The 20,423-nt window shown below is 36.2% G+C and overlaps 1 protein-coding gene across 3 annotated transcripts in view; it reads left to right on the top strand.

Annotated features, from left to right (window-relative positions):
* GTF2E1 (general transcription factor IIE, polypeptide 1, alpha 56kDa) overlaps window positions 1-17,579 on the top strand; it is a 41,550-nt gene extending 23,971 nt beyond the window's left edge. For 2 of the 3 annotated variants that reach the window (XM_012729396.1, XM_012729401.1), the window contains exons 4-5: window positions 3,509-3,753; window positions 8,094-10,073. In XM_012729396.1, coding sequence (XP_012584850.1) covers window positions 3,509-3,753; window positions 8,094-8,518 — 670 coding nt within the window. In that variant the 3' untranslated portion in view covers window positions 8,519-10,073. Of the gene's footprint in view, window positions 1-3,508; window positions 3,754-8,093; window positions 10,074-17,370 lie in introns of those variants that run through there. The other variant, XR_001145779.1, reaches the window with a different exon arrangement.
* The last annotated feature ends 2,844 nt before the right edge of the window (window positions 17,580-20,423 follow it).

Raw genomic sequence — 20,423 nt, 5'->3', positions numbered from 1 at the left:
CTCTGGTGGATCTTCTCACCCTCGGCATCTCTGGCCTGTACCCCAGTTCTGTATGAATAAATAAATAAATCTTAAAAAATAAATGGCAAAATTTGTTTGGTTGCTAATATATACCCAATTAAGTTCTAGCTTATCCCTAGATCAGGAACCAGATGCAGCCTCTGCAGAGCTGTCAGTACACTTTAGCTTGAGTGTTGATGGACCACTCTACCCTTTAAGCAAGTCAGTTCATTGTGATATTTAAAGTCTTGCTATCTTTTTTGAATGAAATTCCTTGTCAGTAGTCAAAATTGACTTGTCACTTTTTTATCTTTAAGTAAAATCTATGCATCTTCTCCATAGAAGAAGTTTAAATAATGTAAAAATGAATTCTGGTGCCTCTCATCTAAATTTTCTTCAGTATTACATTTGCTGGTGATTTAGATATGTCTTTCTCTGTTGTGAAGGTAGAAATCTATATAGTTTAACTCTCCATGGTAAAATTTTCCAAATTTTAAAATTTGACTTCTCAGATCTCTCACAAATGAATAAAAAAACTCATGTTTTTATAATGGGGTACTTTTGTTTTGTGCTAACATTTATTTTAATTGTCCTGTTCTTTTTCCTCTACTCTTCTTGTTCTTCTCTACTCAAAGTACTCAGTGCTTGCTACCCTTCTAGAGATAGTCACTGCTAAAGATAGAATGTAGATGAAAATTATATTTTCAAAATTATGTATAGAGAGAAACAGAGTAGCTTCAGAAAGAATGAGTGAATCTATTAAGAATCTGGAGAAGAGCTAAGGTATAAAAATATTCAGTGGGTGAAGGGAGACAAAAAGTATGTGGTTAACTCAGGAAAACACATTTGGGGGAAAACAGTTATGTAGAGCAGATTCAGTACAAGATGAGGACATTGAGGATAGAGGAGACAGTAAAAGTAATCAAGTAGACAACTGGATGAGAGAAGAGACACAGGATGTAAAGAAAGCATAAAACATAAACATAGATATGGTTGAGAGAGAAGATAGTCAATTGTTGAAGAGAACAAATTTTTTTTTAAAGATTTATTTATTTATTCATAGAGAACTGGGGTACAGGCCAGAGATGTGGAGGGTGATAGGATTCACCAGAGACAGAGTGGGGAGCAGAACAGGCAGATGATCAAAGAACACTGCTGAGGGGAGCAGCGGGCGGGTCAGGAGAGGTCTGCCACGCCATGTGCTCACCTCCGGGGCAGGCGGGAATCGAACTCATGCGGAAGTGTCTTTAGCTTCTCAGTGCAGTGCTTTAACCCACTGCGCCACCAGGGAGGGCCCAAAGAGACCAAATTTTTAATAGCCAGTTTATATCAGAGAAAAAGTAAGCAGAGTCAGATTATAGTGAAAGCACAAACACAGTCTTTTAAAAGACAACTTGGCATAGGTAGAAGAGAATGACTAGACAGATGTGAATTAAATTGAAACAATAAATATAGCAAAAGTGACATTAGATGAATGCAGAAAGAAATAGAAAGTAGAGAGAATCCACTTGTGATGAGAGCATAGTACTTAAAAATACAGCAAGACACAGATGGGTTGTATACAGAGAGATGCCAAGGAGGCCTGAACTCAGAGTGGAAGAACAAATAACTGGTATAAACCAAAGAGTGTTTTACATAGCAGCCCTGGAAACAGAGGCAGTAGTTTGCAGGCATGGATTAAGTGACTGGATCAATTTGGCAGGAACTACTGGAAGAATACTTTCGTTGATAGCAAAAGTGACAGTGGACGTAAGCATATCCAAAGGCAGAATGGAAGTAAGACCAATATCATGTTCAGAAGATGGTCAGAAACACCATGTTCTTGGGAAGGGAGAACAAATAAATGGACAGAAATTTATATCAGAGAAACCTCAACTATACATGAGATCAAAAGCTTGAGTAGATGTAAGTGGACTCTGGAAGAAATAAAAGCAGAGAAGTAAGCAAAAATTAAGTAGGAACATAGAAAAGGAAAAAAAATAGTTCATGGTTTCTGAAAGAAAGAAGTGGTACAAGACAAAAATACAAATGAAGTACCGATTAGGTTCAGAATGAAATAGGACTTCAAAAAGGAGCACATCCATGATCCATGGAAAATATTTAGAGAAAAAAAGGAGAAACATAGAGCCAAGAAAACCAACTAGTAAGAGACTGAAAGGAATTCAGCAAGAGGAATGAGGAAAGATGTGAAGCAGGCATGAAGTGAGCAGGTAGAGCTCGAAGCTTCAAGATGGTTTATGTAGTAAAACATAGCTGAACAGTGAAAAAGGGACATAGAAGTTGAAGCAAGAAAAGCATCAGTAGCAAGCAGAGAATGATTAGATATGAACTCAACACAGGGAATCAGGTATATGCGAAGAAATGTAAACAGGCAGTGAAATGAGCAGTGAGCACTTAGAGATGAGAAAACATTAGTGACTAGAGAAAGATAAAGAATAATCTGGGCTAGAATAGGCTAAGATCATTGGTTGTATTGGTAAAAGGCACAACAAAATAGATGAAAACTAGATTGTGTTTACTGGGGGGATAGAAATAATGATTGGGGAATAGAGGGATGCATATGAAAATCAGCATTGGTGCAGAGATGGAAAGTTACAACTTGAGAAAAGTGGCTAATCTTTGTAAAAGTGTATAATCTTTGTATAGCGATATACCTTATTTGATGAATATCAGAGAAGCATTAATCCTGGGTTGAGGTCTGGTTTATAGAATACTTGTTAAGCTTTTCTGCACACAAAAGTAAGGGAAAAGCACACAGAATCATTTTCAGATGTGGTAATTCCCCCTTATCTATGAGAGATGGGTTCCAAGATCACCAGTGGCTACCTGAAACCATGAATACCACCAAGCTCTATATATACTATATTTTCTTATTCATACATACCTAGAGTTTATAGATAAAACACAGTAAGAGATTAACAGAAACAATAATAAAATTTAACAATTATAACAGCATACTGGAATAAAAGTTATGTGAACATCCTCTCCCCCAACCCCCAATCCCCAGTATCTTAATGTTAGTGTTATTTTCAGACTATGGTTGACTATAGTAACTGAAACATTAAAAAGAGAAACTCCACTGGGGATTACTGCATTCTGGCTCGAGCTGAGAGAATAATTCAAAAAATGTTTTGAGTTTTTTAATTTTGTTTTAAACAAAATTCTCATGAAATATGTTATTAGGAAACTTTTTTGCTGGCCTAATGAAGTTGATTTTTGTCACAGTATCATTTCCTCCTCTCCTTAAGTAGATTTATTGACACATCTTAACCTTATGAAACCTCACTTATATATACCAGGGGCTACAGCATTTGAGGAAATTTGATATAAATATGTATGTTTTCTTCTAACTTATGCAATTTCTACCCTGAGAATAAGAGGGTTTTCTCCAAATTACTAAAGCATGTATACATGTTTGCTAGTGTTTATTTGAAATGCTTCACTAAGAGCCTCTCCAGCTGTCCTTTTCTAACACCAAAACTTAGTGTTTCTTCTTCTTTCAATGTAGCAAAGACCATGCAGCTAGTACTGCCGGAGCTGCTGGCCTGGCAAGTGGGCACCACCGGGAAGGTTGGACCACCACCAAAGGGCCCTCCTATGAGGACTTATACACTCAAAATGTTGTCATTAACATGGATGACCAAGAAGATCTTCATCGAACCTCATTGGAGGGGAAATCTGCCAAAGAACGACCCATTTGGTTGAGAGAGAGCACTGTCCAAGGGGCATATGGTTCTGAAGAGATGAAGGAAGGTAAGAATAGAAGTCAGTAAAATGACCATTTTGGGTTCAGTAGAATAAAGCCTTACTTGGTAGGAAATTACCTGGGCAGTTCATATTTGTATTGGTAATACATTATTTCTGTCTTATGAAACCATTGCATTATAATAGACACGAGAAATTGAACAATAAACATTCAAACAAGCTAGTACACTATCCTTCATCTTAGATGAAATAAATGTCTTTTCAGGTGTAAGAACTTAGCATCTCTTTACCTTACTTTCTTAGGAAAGTGTTGCTGTGTATAAGGTAGCCAAATTCACCCCTTCTTTATTCTGTTGTTCTAACATAAATGCATTTTTATTTCTCTGAATTGGGAGCCATAACTATAACATAGGCTTTTTTTATATTGTCTCTTCATAAATACTAAAGAATTCATTTTAAAAAATTACCATTTCAGTGAAGAATATGGATACTCGCCATTCAAGTATACTGGGGGAACTTTTTAAAAAAATTATTTATTTATGCATATAGAAATGGGGTACAGGCCAGAGGTGTAGGGGTGGTGAGAGGATTTACCGGAGACAGAGTGGGGAAGAGAACAGGCAGATCTACAAAGTACACTGCTGAGGGAAGCAGCAGGCAAGACAGGAGAGGTCTGCTGCGCCACATGGATCAGCTCCGGGGCGGGGATTGAACTCACACTGAAGTGGCCATGGCTTGGCTTAGCTTCTCAGTGCAGCACTCCAATCCTCTACTCCTCTTTAATTAGATTTTTTGAAATCTCTGTGAACTCTGTAAAGGGTTAAGAATTGCATAATAGTCAGAAGTCTGAAAAAGGTAAGCGTTTGCTTTTTAATTTTTAGTCTTAAATTACTGGACTCTTAAGACTTTGATGCTTTACGAATAAGTAGTAAATAGAGGTTAAGGATGGAAAAAGATACACAGAAACAGGATCAATAGTAACTGAAAAACACTTGTTCTTTTGGCCTTTGTCCTAACTCCTTTTTCCTTGGGGATATGTACAATTGTAAATGTTGTTGAAATTGGGTAGAATGATGGTAAAGCTGATAATACCTCTGATATGATTCTCATTAATATTTTAGTTCTAATAAGAAAAAAGTTTTCTTTGGTTAGCATACTCCATTTGTCCTCCAATCTCCACTGATTAAGTGGCTATGTTATTTAGTTATATTGGTTCAAATAGGCTATTTATTAGATAGTCAACTATTTAATAGGTTTGTTTTCCCTGCTTGACTTTTTGCCTGCTTCTTTGACCACTTCAAGAAGCGGTCCTGTGGCTTGGGGATGGCTGCAATAGCTTCATAGGGCTGTGCTTTAACCTGTTGCATCCCCCATAGGGATTTTATTTATTTTTTCAAAGATTTATTTATGCATACAGAACTGGGGTACAGGCCAGAAGTGCAGGGGCAGTGAGAGGATTCACCAGCGACAGAGTGGGGAGCAGAACAGGCAGACTGATGAAGTATACTGCTGAGGGGAGCAGCAGGCAGGTCAGGAGAGGTCTGGGGTGGGGATCATCTGGGGGGGGTGGAACTCATCTGATGTGGCTTTAGGTTCTTAGTGCTGTGTTTTAACCTGCAGAGCCACCAGGGAGCCCCCCCCACCAAAGGGACTTTAAATGAAGTTTTCTGTTCTACCCAATTCAGCTTTGTGAACTTATTTTTCTTATAAAATAGGATAGTATGCTGTCTTGTCTAAATTTGTCTTAGTTAGGTTTCATAATAAAATAGTACCTATCCACTGAGCGTGTGAAGTGAGTCCTACTTATCCTGCATTTAATTATCCCTAAACTTCAAGTCATTTTAACATGCTTCAGAATTTTATAGACTTCAATAATGTTCTCATTACTATACAGAAAACTTCCTGTTAGTTCTACTTTTCCTTAAAAAGTCCTTTTCCTCAAGACAACTCCATTTATAACTTCTTTTTTTTTTTTTCCTGGTCTTTTTCTAGACCAGCTTTGGTTGTAATAAGCTTTACTTGAGATCTAGTGAGCCCAGAACATTATATTCTCTCTCTTTTTTTTTAATGAATTGAGTTTTATTTCCACTGTTCTTCTGTTTTTTACCTGACAGTTTATTACTTTGCTTCTGGAAGCATATTAAGACCAACAACTTTAGAAACATCTGCAGGGACTTTTAAGACTGTTTTCTACCTTAATGTCTGATGGCTTGGACCATGTTTTTCAGTATAAGATTTATTTCCTATAGGCAGATTTTCTTCTACTTAACACTACAAATAGGCCTGTCTATTTATAAAAACCTTCCATTCTTTATTTTTCTTTGCTGTCAGATTGGCCTTTAACCACCCAGAATTGTTTAGTATCACCAGTGACCTTGATAATTTCTCAGTATACTGTATTTGTAATTTGTAACTCTATTAAATAGGACTGTTCCTAGAACTAACTTTTTTACTTTGTCATCCAGAGAATAGTTCACTTATCCTTTTTTTTCTGTCTTTATAATAGAACAATTCCTCTTTTCCCCAAACATGTCAAGTTTCCTGTCATAAATCTATTTTATTTAGTTTACAGAAAGTAACTAGGTTACTTTCCCTCTAATTATGAATTTATTTTAAACATTAGTCAAAATGTGTTGGTAGTATTGAGCTATCTGGAATGTTCTTGTAGAAGTAGTCATTGCCTTAGAGACATATATCATGTACATTCTTTGTCTTTTTTCTAATGAAATACTGCATTTGCAATAAGGGCTGTAGGAGGAGAATTAGCTTTTGCAGTGTTTTAAAGTAGTTAAGTTTGATTTAGTTCTCATTTTTATATACATATTATCAAAAACCTGTTTTCTCTGACTTAAAACTTTTAGTATCTCAATACTTGCTTCATTTCTCTTTTCTACCAATATATCACTTCTGGAGTTCTGTGCTCTAAAATGTCTAGGATTACAGTTAATTCATTTCAATGGGTTAATGAGAAGATGCTTCCACTTAATTAATCCATGGTCAGAATTGGTCAGTATTAGGCCTTTTCTTGATAATGATAGATAACACTAATTTAAGTGCCAAGTCTATGCTATGTGCTTCACAGATACTCTCCTAGGCTCCACAATAATCCATGAGATAAATATCATTTATTTTTCCCTTATTTTTACTTAAGGAAATGAAACAGAGATAAAGTTCTTGGTTAAATCACACAGCTAATGAATTTTAGAGTTGGACTTGGATCAAGAAGTCAACACTTTTAATCCTGTCATGTATTTTAAATGGTAGTATGTTTGATATTACGTTCAGAAGATAGATTACAAATGTTTTTCTTAAGTTTTTCATCTGTCACACATATCAGGCAAGATCTGTCACAAAATGATAGGTTGGAGATGTATGGTAAGAAAAGTTTCATTTCTGATACTCAACTTCCTTTTATAAAAGTTTCCTGGTTTGCTTTAGGAAAACAAAACTGTCATATATTCAGTCATTCATTGAATATTTATTCAGGGCCTAGCAAGTAATAAGTACTATTCTTGGTGCATGGCAAAGTTCACAGAATAAAAGATAAATATCTGTTGTGGAGAATTTGCTTCCTGGGAAAGGGACTAATAAAAGGCAATAGGCATAAGTCACTTCTTTATTTTTAATTGTGGTAACATTAGGATTACCTCCATCAGGTATAACCACATAGGATACTTGCCACCAAATTGCCCACAGTCTACCACCATAGTCTATGTGCCTCCTTCCTTCTTGGCTCTTAACTCCTTTCCCAACCTCTTCCCCCTTTGGATACTTTAGTACTATAGTATAAATTATTTATTACATTAGAAAATAAGGCTATGGCAAAAAATTATAAAGCCATTAGAATGTAAGAGTAATGGTCAGTTAAAAGAAAGTGACATCTGAGAAAAGACATGAAATACAGAAGGAAACTTAGATGTCACTGTAAGGCCTTTAATATTTAGTCTTAGTCAAGAGAGGCCATGTTTTGATTTCCTGTTTTGCCACCTACTATATACTTGGTCCTTCATAGACCTTATTTCATAGGTCCTTATCCAAAGCCATAGAAAATACATGGTTTTATCACCCTACTTTACAGAAAAAGCTACCAAAGTTTAGACACTAAGTAATTTGTCTAAGTTGGTATACTTTTCATGTGGAGAACCAGGATTCAAATCCAGACTACATGATCCTTAAAACCTATGTACCCAACCACTCTGCTACTTAAATTCTAGTTTGTAAGGTTCATTTGGAATATGTTATGGACAGTAGTTCAAAAATGGAACCAATGAAGTGTTTCTTTTTTATATTCTCTTAATGTATATTTAAATATTAAAAGTAAGTTTCATTAGTTATCAGAAATGCCTTTTATATTTGAAGATATTGACTTACTGGTTTTTCCCTTCCAGGTGGCCTAGATATAGATTCATTTCAGGAGCGTGAGGAAGGCCGTGCAGGGCTGGATGATAATGAGGAGGTCATGCGAGCGTTGCTCATTCATGAGAAGAAGACGCCTTCTGCCACGGCAGGCTCAGTGGGGGCAGCAGCTCCTGTGACTGCAGCTAATGGCAGTGACTCGGAGAGTGAGACCAGTGAGTCAGATGATGACTCCCCACCCCGACCAGCAGCTGTGGCTGTGCATCATCGGGAAGAAGATGAGGAGGATGATGAATTTGAAGAAGTAGCAGATGACCCCATTGTCATGGTGGCTGGCCGCTCCTTCTCCTACAGTGAAGTGAGCCAGCGGCCAGAGCTGGTGGCCCAGATGACACCAGAAGAAAAGGAAGCATACATAGCAATGGGACAGCGCGTGTTTCAGGACCTCTTTGAGTGAGCTTTCCCTGATTTTCCCCTCCTTTCTCTAACTCTCATTTCAAAAAGAAATTCCCTACTTTTGAAGACAAGTGTATTAAGTGGCTTTCTGCCCTTCTTGATATAAAGTGACTGTTAATTTGCACAAAGAATAATGGGAGAGAAAATTTGATTTTTATACCAGAAACTTCCCAGCAAGGTAGGTTGGTTATAAGTACTTCTTTGTCTATTACTACATTAATATTTTTACTGTATTTCCTTGCCTAATCTTCTTCCTTTACTTTATCTCCCTGTTAAAATGAGAGAGGGAAGTCTAAATTGCTCCTGTCTGCATGCAAAAGCCCACTATGATAGGCTGTAGTGAGTCTGACCAAGCATTCTGATGACTCCTGATAATTGCTTACAACCAAAGCAACTTGCCAATAGGCAATCATTAGGGGGTAGGGGGTGGAATCTGAAAGCTTCATACTGCCTCACAATTGAGAATGGAATCAATAAGGGGAAGTGAGAGTATGTGAAGAAGAGAGGGATAACATGCTTAAATCTCATGATTAACATCTATGATTTGTGTCTTTAGAATGGACCAGAATGGTAAATTCGCTAGTTTTGTTTAATGCCTTTTTGGTTTGCATTTTGGATGTTAAGAACACAAAAAATGGGTTTGATAAATCTATATAAAGAAATTAGATAAAAGTAGTTATAGGACATGGAGTCCATGTAAAGTTTGAGTAATGGAGAACATTAGGAACAGCACTTTTTGAGTTTGTGATTGCTTTGGAAATTGAGGCTGGCCCCCCATTTTCCTCTTCTTTTAGAGACCTCTCTCTTGTCGTTGCCATAAATTGTTTAATGAGGATATTTCAGCAGAAAATAGCATATTATAACAACATTTGGTTACTCCTTCCTTCCTTCCCACCTCCCTCAAATCATTGAAGGCCTATTTTGTTTCTCGATTCTTATCAGATATACTTTAGGCTGCATTCAGGGCATTGTTGAGCATTGCAACTTCAAGGAACATTACTTTTGGTTCTGATAGTATCATGGTACCATTCCTTAAGGCAGAACTTTACAAATAAAGTATTTCCATGCAAGGGTCTATCTGTAACGATGTGTTTTTGTAATATTTTCTCTTGGACTGTAATTTTTAAGTATTTATCATTTTGTAGTATGTATGTGAAGATAGATTTTAGAGTATCTCTGCCTTGTATGAAGTAATGTTTCATCTACCTGAGTTTGTATTAATGATTGAATATTGGCAATAAACTTATTTTTTTCACATATATATATTAGAAATACATCTCATTGAGATGAATGTGAAGTGAATTAGGCTTTACAAGTATTTTTAAGTTCTGTTTTTTGTTTTGGAGGCTTTAGTTTTTTTTATTGGAATAGCACTGTTTTGTATACAGTATGTACAGCTTCAGGTGTATAGCATTATAATTTGACATGTGTATATACTTTATTATACTTAAGCCAAGAATCTACTTTTCATCCACCATGAAAATCTACATTATACTGACTGAACTTTGTTAATTACTAGCTCTGTGATATCTTGGAGCATAATTAAAATGAATACTCTTCCCATTAAAAAATGTTTCAGACTTTTTTTATTAGTCATGTATCAAATAATAGATAAAATTGTATGTGGTCTAAATTTTTTTATGGCTATACATTGTTTTAAAAATGACTTTTATGTATGTACCTTGTACATAAGGGGCTATTCAATTTTTAAAGTTTATTAAACTTCCATAGTTGTAGAAAGAAGTTAATTTAACTAAAATATTAATCAAATGTTAAGTTTTAAAACATAATTGTAGATAAGCTGAAGCTGTTAGCTCTTTATTCCGATGAGTAAAAATTTCTTGTTGTTTTTTCTGAAATCTAACTTGCATAGTTTACGTTCTAAAACAACTATTCTTTTGTTTGCCATTATCTACCAATTTCTTAGTCATATGGCTTAGTTGTATATTTTGTCACCTTCTGCAGTCTTGCAGCAATACTGAAACCAGTTTCTTGTCATAATTGTTTCCAACCTACCACCTCTTTATTCCTCAGTTTCTAACTATTCCTCAGTATGTTTCTCTGAAACATTTTTCATCTCATATTCTAGCCATTACTCTGTCTTGGTTCTTCTTATGTCATTGGCTATCCTTCTTAATCTTCGGTCTTTATTTCCTCTTCTGCTATATATATGAGCATACCTCATACATATAAACCATTTTTTTCCATACATAAAACCTTTTTTTCCTGTGTGTGTGTGTGTGTGTGTGCATAATTTGTATTATTTTAAAAAAAGATCAAAAACAGGCCCCTTCCTGGAGGCTCACCGGGTTTAAGCACAGCACTATGAAGCTATCTGCAGCCACTGCAGCATGAACTCTATCCCCGGCCCCTGAGGCAACCCACACGGTATGGCAGACCTCTCCTGTCTTGCCTGCTGCTCCCCTTGGCAGTATGCTTTGTCAGTATGCCTGCCTGCTCCCCACTCTGTCTCTGGTGAATCCTCTCACCCCTCACTCCCCACACCTCTGGCCTACACCTCAGCTCTTGTGTGCATGAATAAATAAATCTTTAAAAATAAACATCAGAAACAAAGACAAAAATATGAGTAAATATACTCATTGCAGCAGTGTTTGAAATAGAATAGATAAGTAGCACACTAACTATGCATAGATTGAGCATGTAGCCATTAAAAAGATGGTATTGGTAGGAAAAGATACCTACAGTATATTAAGTATAGTTTCCATTTTTCTACTTTTGTATGTGTGCAGAGAAAAGTAGCTGACATCTACTAGCTTACTATGTGTCAGACAATAACTACGTATCTTGACTCATTTAATCCTTTAAAACAAACCTGTGAGGTAGCTATTACAGTGTTCTTAATGTGTTACAATGGAAAAGATCCTTTCCCATTTTAGAAAAAGAATCAAAAGGATATTTAAAAAAGATCCTATAGAAAATACTGGTAGATTAAAGAAAGAGTGACAAAAGCAAGCTTTTATATTAATGCTAGGATTTTTGCTGTGCTTTTAATTTTTTCATTCTTTTACTTAGAGAAACAACTATGACATATCAAAATTAATCTGAAAATATAATGTAACATGTGAAATTTTAGAACTTATCCCTTTATTTCAGTACCATATCAAATGATATGATAGTTTGGTGTCACGATCTGATGGTTTCTCTTTTGAGTGTGCAATTATCTGGTGAGAGATTAGCCAGTCAGTGACAGAATAACCCAAAATGTGTTTCCTGACAATTAGCCAGCATGTAGTAAGAGCAGCTCACATACAAGATCTCTTGATACATGTAAAATCACAGTATCTGTTGACCACAGAAAGAGTTGTCACGCCCTCTATAATAAGGGGTGGCCAGGAACTCTTCTCTGAGTGAGTTTGACTCTTGTAGTATAACTCAGTTATTAGCTGCCCAGATACCCTAGCCTTTCCACTGTTCTTTAAACATTTTTTATACTTATGTCCTGCAGTATTTCCTTTAAAATTATTTCTTTTGGGAATTAATAATGTATCACTTCATAGAAGGAATAAAGTTCAATCTGCATTGAAAAAATATTTCTTTTGGGGGGACAGCAAGGATAAATGGTTTATATTCTCCTGTTTTGTCTCTCTTCTTCCTGGTTTCTCTATCTACTCCCTGTTCCCACGGTACCATCAACACAAGTCTGTAGCAGATCTTCACTAGAGTTTTATGGTAATGGGCAGCGAGGGACAGGCAACAAGAAGGACTATTGTTAAGACTACATAGTCATGGAATATAAGAATTGATGTGCACTCTTGTTTTTTTGGCTATATCCAGAAAGTTAGGTTTATTAGAAGAAAGGAAAGGAGAATAAAATGTTTGCAGATACCGGCAGGTGGAAAGAGCTGCTGCACCCTTGTTCTTATAGTCTCTGCTACGCTTCCAGTTAGAGTCATCCCTCCAAATCTTGCTAGGACTTCAGCTTCTATTTTGCTTCTCTTCCTCACTCCTTTCCTTTCAAAGGCCTTGGAAAGTCATATTAGAGAAAATACTTAGTTTTTATTTTATTCCTGTAGACGGTGCCTTGAATATTCATACCATACCCAAAGTGACCTATCAGTGTTTTCCTAACCAAGGAACCATTTGTCACCTCTAGGGAGGTTTATGAGAAATTTTTTATTCTCTTCACTGCATTTAAAAACATTACCCATTTTACTTTGCCACAAGTAAGAAGATGAATAAACAACCATGGTCCTAATTTGACCATAACCTTGTATTTGGTAAGAAATTGCTTTATTTCTATCTGCTCTTAAAATTGAAGCCTTTTTCTTTGAGGTCTTCTTTTACCAAAACACCTTAAGAAATAATAAGTTGAAATGATTAAAAGAAAATACCCAATTTGGCTTTGCCTGGAAGTTGAAGAGAAGACAAGGTTCTGTCTCCACTTCAGCCCACTATACTCTTATACTGTAACATTATTAATCTGATGTAGTCTATCTAGGTCAGTTTCTCTGCTGTCAATAATGACAGGATTTTGCCATTATCACCAATGATTCCTTTCTGCTCTACTACTTCAGAGGTATGTGGTCGATAATAGATTTTTAAATGAGGCCAAATTTTTAAAAAATGAGCACCTTCTGATGTGCTACAGCCAATCAAATCCCAAGGATATTTTAATTGGTGGAGTATTGTAGGTGGCTTGTTTAGGATTTAGAAGGTAGCAAAAACAGTACACCAATGACTATGTCTTGTAGGGTACTTCACTTCAATAATCTTGAAGAAGAAATAATTGAATTTTCTGTAACTGTTTTGGTTAGTTTTGAGAGAATTGGACACTGAGTAAGAACAAGATTAGGAAGAACATTTCATTTTCTTTTCTACCAGTTGGCTCTATGGCTTGATTCTCAGCCAGGACCACAATAGAAAGACTTACATATGTACTTTTTGGTGCTCTTTATTCTGGAGTTTAAAAAAAGTAACAGAAATGTCAATCAAAACAAGTATAACAATCTTTAGAGTTTAGAAATTTGTATAATTCCACCTTAATATTTGTTTCCACCAAAGCTATTTTACATGTGTTATTTCTAGCAGAGGTAGGCTACTATCCTTGGTTTTTAAATAAAAAAGAAAATCTCTTGGGAAATAAAGATTTTTCAGAAGAAACTGGCACTATGGTAAATTTACTGTCCTTTTGACTTTTTATGTCATAAAAGAAAGAAAATAAACTGAATAAAGCTAGTCTAGGTAAACAAGTAAAGCCAAGTGCATTAAGAAGGGGAAAAAATATAAAATTTCACCTCTTCCTTTGAAGAACTAAAGGAATGAACTGATTCTGGTGTGTCCCAGAAGGAAGGAATTTATACCTTAGCTTCTCTTTAAAAAGAACTTCAAATCCTTCTGAGTTCTAGTGACTTTCTTTCCTGTTTCAATTTGTGAGGCTTATAGTCTAGTCCACGACCCAGTTTCAGTAGTCAGTTCATGTTTCCCAGACACAAATGCACCTTACCACTTACCTAGTATAAATAAGTCTGAGAAACAGGTCTGGAAGAAGTCTGGTACCAGGTTCTAAATGCATTGAATTATTTTAAGGTAGACAGTGGTTGTGCAGTTTTGTTATTTGGTATTTAAAAATCCATCCAATATGAAATAGATAAAACTCTCCACCCAACCCATCCCATTACCCCAAGGTAGACATTCTCAATAGTTCAATGTGTGTCATTCCAGACTTTACATACCTTTAGAAACAGCTTACCTGTGGATAATTACTGCATTGCTTTTTAAGTTAAAATAATCATACACATTGCCACTTGTTTTTTAAGTATCTTGGAGCTCTTTCAGTATTAGTAAACTTAGATCTGTTTCATTTTCAGAAATAAAAGACTAGAATTCTAGAACATAATTGTATGATGGTTTGTGTAATGAGTTTCCAGTTCTTCACTATTAAAGTGCTGTAAAGAACTACCTTCCTAGTTTTATTTTTGTGTATTTCTATAGACTAGATCATAGAAGAGAAATAGCTTATATATGTTAAATTTTCACAGATAAGATTACTGGATTTTAAATAGGGGACAATTTTGGTGTTATTGTTGGAGTTTAAACCTAAAGATTATTAAACCCATTTCAGTATACTAAGGAGTAATTTGGTCTAAAGACCCATTTTAAATCAGTGGAAGGTGGAGAAGACAGATTTGAGAAGCTTTGGGGAGGTAACATTTATGGATTTGGTGACTAGATAGGACAATGCCTTGGATGAAGCATGGGTTTCTGATAGGACAGTGATTCCATTTACCACAATTGGAAATATGAGGAAGATTTTGCTCTTATTTTGGCTCTCCAACTCAGTAAATTGTACCACCATTTCACCTACAAGTCTATAGTTGGTCATCTTTTCCTTTTTCATTGAATGTCTTAATTCATCAAGTTCTGTCAGACTTAAAATATAATCTAATTTGTAAAATCTAATTTTGAAGATAGAGATGACAGGATTTGCTGATAAATGGAAAATGTATTCTAAATCTGACCTCATTACTTCCACCACCACCAACATAATCTAAACCTCACCTTGGCTAGCTAGGGCAGCCTCCTAACTGATTTTCTATTTCCACTTTTTTAAAAAGATTTATTTATTCATTTATGCTTATAGAACTGGGGTGCAGGCCAGAGGTGTGGTGGGTAAGAGAATTCACCAGAGACAGAGTGGGGAGCAGTACAGGCTGAGGGGAATAGGAATAGCAGGTGGGTCAGAAGTGGTCTGCTGCACCACGTGGGTCAGCTCCTGGCCGGGAATCAAAACTCATGCTGCAGTGGTTTCGGAGAACTTCAGAATGTGGTATTTTAACCTGCTGCAACACCAGGGAGAGTCCCTATTTCCACTTTTAACCCATCTCACACACCCCACACCCATACAGGATTTTGACCATTCCCCACAAATACAGAATTTTTTAAAATGTAAATCAGATGATGTCACACATATACACCAATCCCTTATTGATTCTTTTTCCCCTAGAATAATACCTAAATTCCTTGCCTCTTTATAGGCGCTAAGTGATCTGGCCCCTAAGATGACTGCATCTTCTATTCACCTTGGTAACTGCACCTTGCTACTCTTACTATTTTGCCATTTTCTCTGTATTGCAATTAAGTAGTTTTCTTACCATAGGTCTTTGCCAGAACTGTATTCTGTGGGTAAAAGGCTCTCCCCAGTCTTGTTACTTTATTTTCAGCTCAAATGACACTTCCTCAGAGAAGGCCTATCCAAAAATAGTTACCTCTCTATTCATGGTTACATTTCTTGTGTGTGTGTGTGTGTGTGTGTGTTTTAAATGGACAAATTACTATCTGAAATGAGCTTGTTTCTTTTTTACGTATCTCAAGCAACCTTCCCTACCCCAAACTAAGCTTCCTTAGGGCAGCCTACAAGCATATAGAACTAATTCTGGCACATAGTAGGCTTGTAATAAATGTTGAATGGATGGATGGAAAGATGTGTATTGGCAGTTGGAGAACAAAGTCTTTTTCCACTAAGGCTGATCATTGTTCCTGCCGGAATTGAAAAAAATAAATATTCTCTCAATCAGTTAATTATGTTCACTTTTCCCCTATACCTAGGGCTGTGTCTCCAGGACTGACAGTAGAGAGTGGCAAAATACAGCTTCTTGGGTACAACCAATGAGACCAAGAAGATTCAATTGTGGGAAGCTGTTAGCTTTAATGTTTGTGGGAAAAGGGGATTTAGTGAGTACTTTGTTTAGGGCTGTACTGCCCAATAAGGTCCCACACTACCTGTGGCTACTGAGTGCTTCAAATATCTACTCCATATTGAGAGGCACTATAGATAAATATAAACACACCAAATTTTGTAGACTTGGTTATAGAAATAAAAAAATGTAAAATATCTTACTGATTTTATATCAGTATTTTATATTGATAATGTAAAGATAATGCTGTAGGTATATTGGATTAGAAAAAAACTATTTACAATAAATCACCTATTTTTGCTTTCTTTTATGTGCATATATGTTTCTTTTATGTGCATATATGTTTCTTTTATGTGCATATATGTTTCTTGCATTATATATGTATATATATGTTGCTTGCATTATATTTCTGTTAAACAGTACTTTTTCTTTAGGTGCTAGAGTTGCATGTATTATACTTTGTGATTATTTGCATTTTTTCCTCATACTAGTTTTTGAATGGTGTACCTACACTCCTCTACCAGAAAGGTAGGCTTTGTTTAGCATATAGGCTTATTGTTCTTGGGAACAATAATGGATTTTGCTTTTGTTTTTAATTTTTCTCCTTTTAGGAGTGGGAGTGAGCAGGGTAAGGTGATTTGTGCTTCTTTGTTTGCTTTTGTTTTCCTCAAGAGGCAAATTTGGGGTAATGTTAGCAATGGTGATAAGAACTGATAATTTTCTACCACTGAAATCAATGGTGTGATGTCGAAAGTACTGCTGACTCCTAGGTGACTGAGGAACCCAAGCACCTTGCAAAGCCATTTTAGAGATGGAGGAACTAATAAGGCCACTACTGAATCAGGAGAGTTGGAAGCTTTGTTTGTTGCTCAGCATGTGCAATAGTGTATATTATGTGTGAAATTCCTTATGTGTTTATTTTTTGTACCGCCCCCTCACTAGAATGTAAGCTCCATGAGGGCAGAGAATTGACCTTTCTTCTTCAGTGTAGTTGAATTCTGGTTCATATTTCTGGCTCAATTTTTGGTACATCGTAAGTAGACATCAATATATATAAAATAAAAACAGTTATGTAGCAGTTTCTTCAGGTCACGAATACTGTGGCCCTCCTATCTTTTGACAGTTATTTTTAGTTTCTGTTGTTACATACATACTTACTGTTTTATATTAATTATTTTCCTGTTTGGAATACTTACAGATGGTGAGAGCTGATCTTCGTAACAAAGGGAATTTTTCCAGCAACTGATGATATCACCTAAACAAACGTACCTCTAATACACACATCTAGCCCAAGGCTGGCATGTGAATTTGTTCTTTTAGTCCATGTTAATGTCATTCTTGAAAGAGAAAAATTGTAAAGGACAGATTGTGCTAATTTCTTCAGTGAGAGGTTTTATTTGTCTCATAATAAAATTGTTGGTACTGTGACTGCCTTCATGATATCAAAGACCCAGATTTCTTTTATCTTTGTCCTTAGCCATTTCTTTTATCTTTATCTTGGCAAATATTTGTTGCTTCCTGGTAATAACTGACTCACTTTCATCTAGAAAGGAGGATTGGTTTAGTGGGATAAAGGCATATACTAGCTAAGTCAGTCTCTTCCCTTTTTTATTTTTGGGCTTTTAATTGTGAAATTCACATGCCACAAAATTAACCATCTTTTAAGTGAATAATTCAGTGGCATTTAATACATTTGGTACATTCACAATATTGTACGGCTACCATCCCTATCCAGTCTAAAACATTTTTATCACCCCAAGAGAAAATCCAATACCCATTAAGCAGGCCCTTCCCCCAGCTGCTGGCAGCCACCAGCCTTCTCTATGTCTCCAGGGATTTACCTATTTGGGATATTTTGTATGAATAGAATAATACAATATGGAATCTTTTGTATCTGGCTGCTTTCACTTAGCATAATGTCTTCAAAGTTTTTCCACATACAGAATGTATAAAGACCTTTTTACCTTTTTCCTGACTAATTCAGCTGTGTTATTATATACACAATTTTTTATCCATTCAGCTTTTAGTGGATGTTTAGATTGTATTTTGATTAATTTACACTATTCTTTTGATTATATGTTACTTCTTTTAAAGTAGTATCTTTTCCAACACTTTTACAGTAATTACTGTCATTCAGTGGGAAGTAGACAGGGCCTTGTAACCAAGATAACTGTTTTGGATATGGAAGTCAACAGAGAATACCAGAACTCTAGAGTTTGTGACCAAAGAACTTTCCCGATAAGGATTCAAGGTAAGAATGAGGTAAGAATTCAAGAGTCCTGGGTTTCTTCCCTGAAGGAATTTGCTTCTCTGAGTTCTCCTTTATCTCCATTCCTGAGATTCAGATTCTAACACAGACTCATATCTATCATCCGAACTCTACCCTGAACTGTGATCTCTGTGCCAGCTCTCTGTCACAGTTAAGCCTTTAAGTCCATGGTCAGGAGTGTGGCAGTACCTTTATTCAGTTAAGTATGATATGAGGCCATTCTGTGTACTAATATCTGGGATAGCAGTTATTAGGATTCCGAAGATGGATTCAGAACAAAATTGCTTCACACATGTATTTGCTCAGTATGAAAGCAGGTTAATCAGCCCTGTTCCATTGGCTTTAAGACAGGAGACTGGCAGCTTTTCATTTTAGGGTAGTGACCTGCCTGGGAAGTATAAAGAATTGTCACAATGTTCCAAGAGAATCCTTCCCTGCTGTTACATGCTTATATGCAGGTATAATATGCATGTAGGAGGGTAGAAAAAAAAGCAAGACAGGGTGGGCCTTTATGTTTAGTGGGTGGGTGGATAGGACCTACCACGCTGTGTATGTCAGTCACATATCACATCTCTGACAGGCTGTAACTTCTAGTAAATTTAGTGATAATTTCTTTGCTGCTCTTTTCTACTCAGACTCATTAAGCTATAAAATTGTGGCAATGCTATGAGTATCTATGCTCACATCTGTATTAGTCTAACCCCTTCAAGATTGACACCTTCTGTACTTTCTCCTCCTCTCCCAACTGGAACAAAAACAGGAAGCAGAGCACTAACAAATTCTGTGACAGTGTCTGCTTTGTCCTCCAAAAACTGTATTGTGTGCCTGCAAGTTTTTAAGTATACCCTCAGTTTATTTTGAAAGGCAGATCTCGGATAGCACCTTTATCATTACATCTCTTCCCACCCCTCAAAGTGTACTGGCTAAGTCTTCTGAGGAGGTTTTTTTTTTTCCACCTAAGCTTTTATTTTAACACTGAGGAGCATCATTTCAGTTAAGGAGACAAGTTGAAAGAAGTTTATGATGCTTGCCAATGTCATATTTATAGTCACTGTTGGGACTGCAAACAGTCTCTTGGTTGCAAATGTGGAAGAGTTATTTCTTTTATATGGTGTTGTGTCCCCCGGGTAGAAACATGACTAATGTAAACTCATGCTCTCCTCTCCCATAGAGATCTCTTTTCTCATACCTGTAGGCCCAATGGGACAGAAGGCCACATCTGTGTTTCAGTATCTCTTTCAGATTGACTGTCTTCCATTTTCCATCACCTGGACTCCATTTTACCTCTGTAGCTTTTACCACCCACCTTTTTACTGTTACCGTTTACTTCTCAAAGACTTTACCTAGTTTAAGAGTATGGCTAGCTCTAGGTTATGTCATCACTTTGGCCCCACTGCCCATTATAGAATTCCTTGACTTCAGCTCTTCACCCTCTAACAAACAAGACCTTCCACAAAGCTCTTAAATCATTGGTCATTCCCTCATATCATCCTGATGTGCTTTCTATGTGCTCCCAAACCCGGACTGGGGAATGCAGCACAAAGATACTGCTTATGTACTACTGACGTGCTGCCCTATTTTCATCTAGACCTTTTCTATTATACAGATCTCTAGATTGTTAACACTGATTGCAATCTACAACCTACAGTGGTTGATTCCCTCAACTTTTGCCAATTTGTTCACGCTCAGGTTTTCATCAATTTTTTTGATGTCTGTGATCAGTTTGCCTTCACAGATCTTCTGAAATAAACATTTATTGCCTGTTCATTATCTCTCTCATAGTAGCTGACTTTTGCTATGGGATCCTCTTCCCAAGGAAGTACATATACTTTAGGAGAACTTAACTCTATAGACATTTGTCCAGTTAGTCCTGATTGAGTCAAGGATAAATTGTAGTATTTGGGCTATTCATACACAGTCTACTTTTAGACATAACGATGTGATTACATTTCTTAGCTTGAAGTTAGGTATGACTATGTGGC

Source organism: Condylura cristata, unplaced genomic scaffold (assembly GCF_000260355.1).
Source record: "Condylura cristata isolate star-nosed mole 26May11 unplaced genomic scaffold, ConCri1.0 scaffold00003, whole genome shotgun sequence".
Taxonomy (NCBI): domain Eukaryota; kingdom Metazoa; phylum Chordata; class Mammalia; order Eulipotyphla; family Talpidae; genus Condylura; species Condylura cristata.
This window is presented reverse-complemented; position numbering and strand designations above follow the sequence as displayed.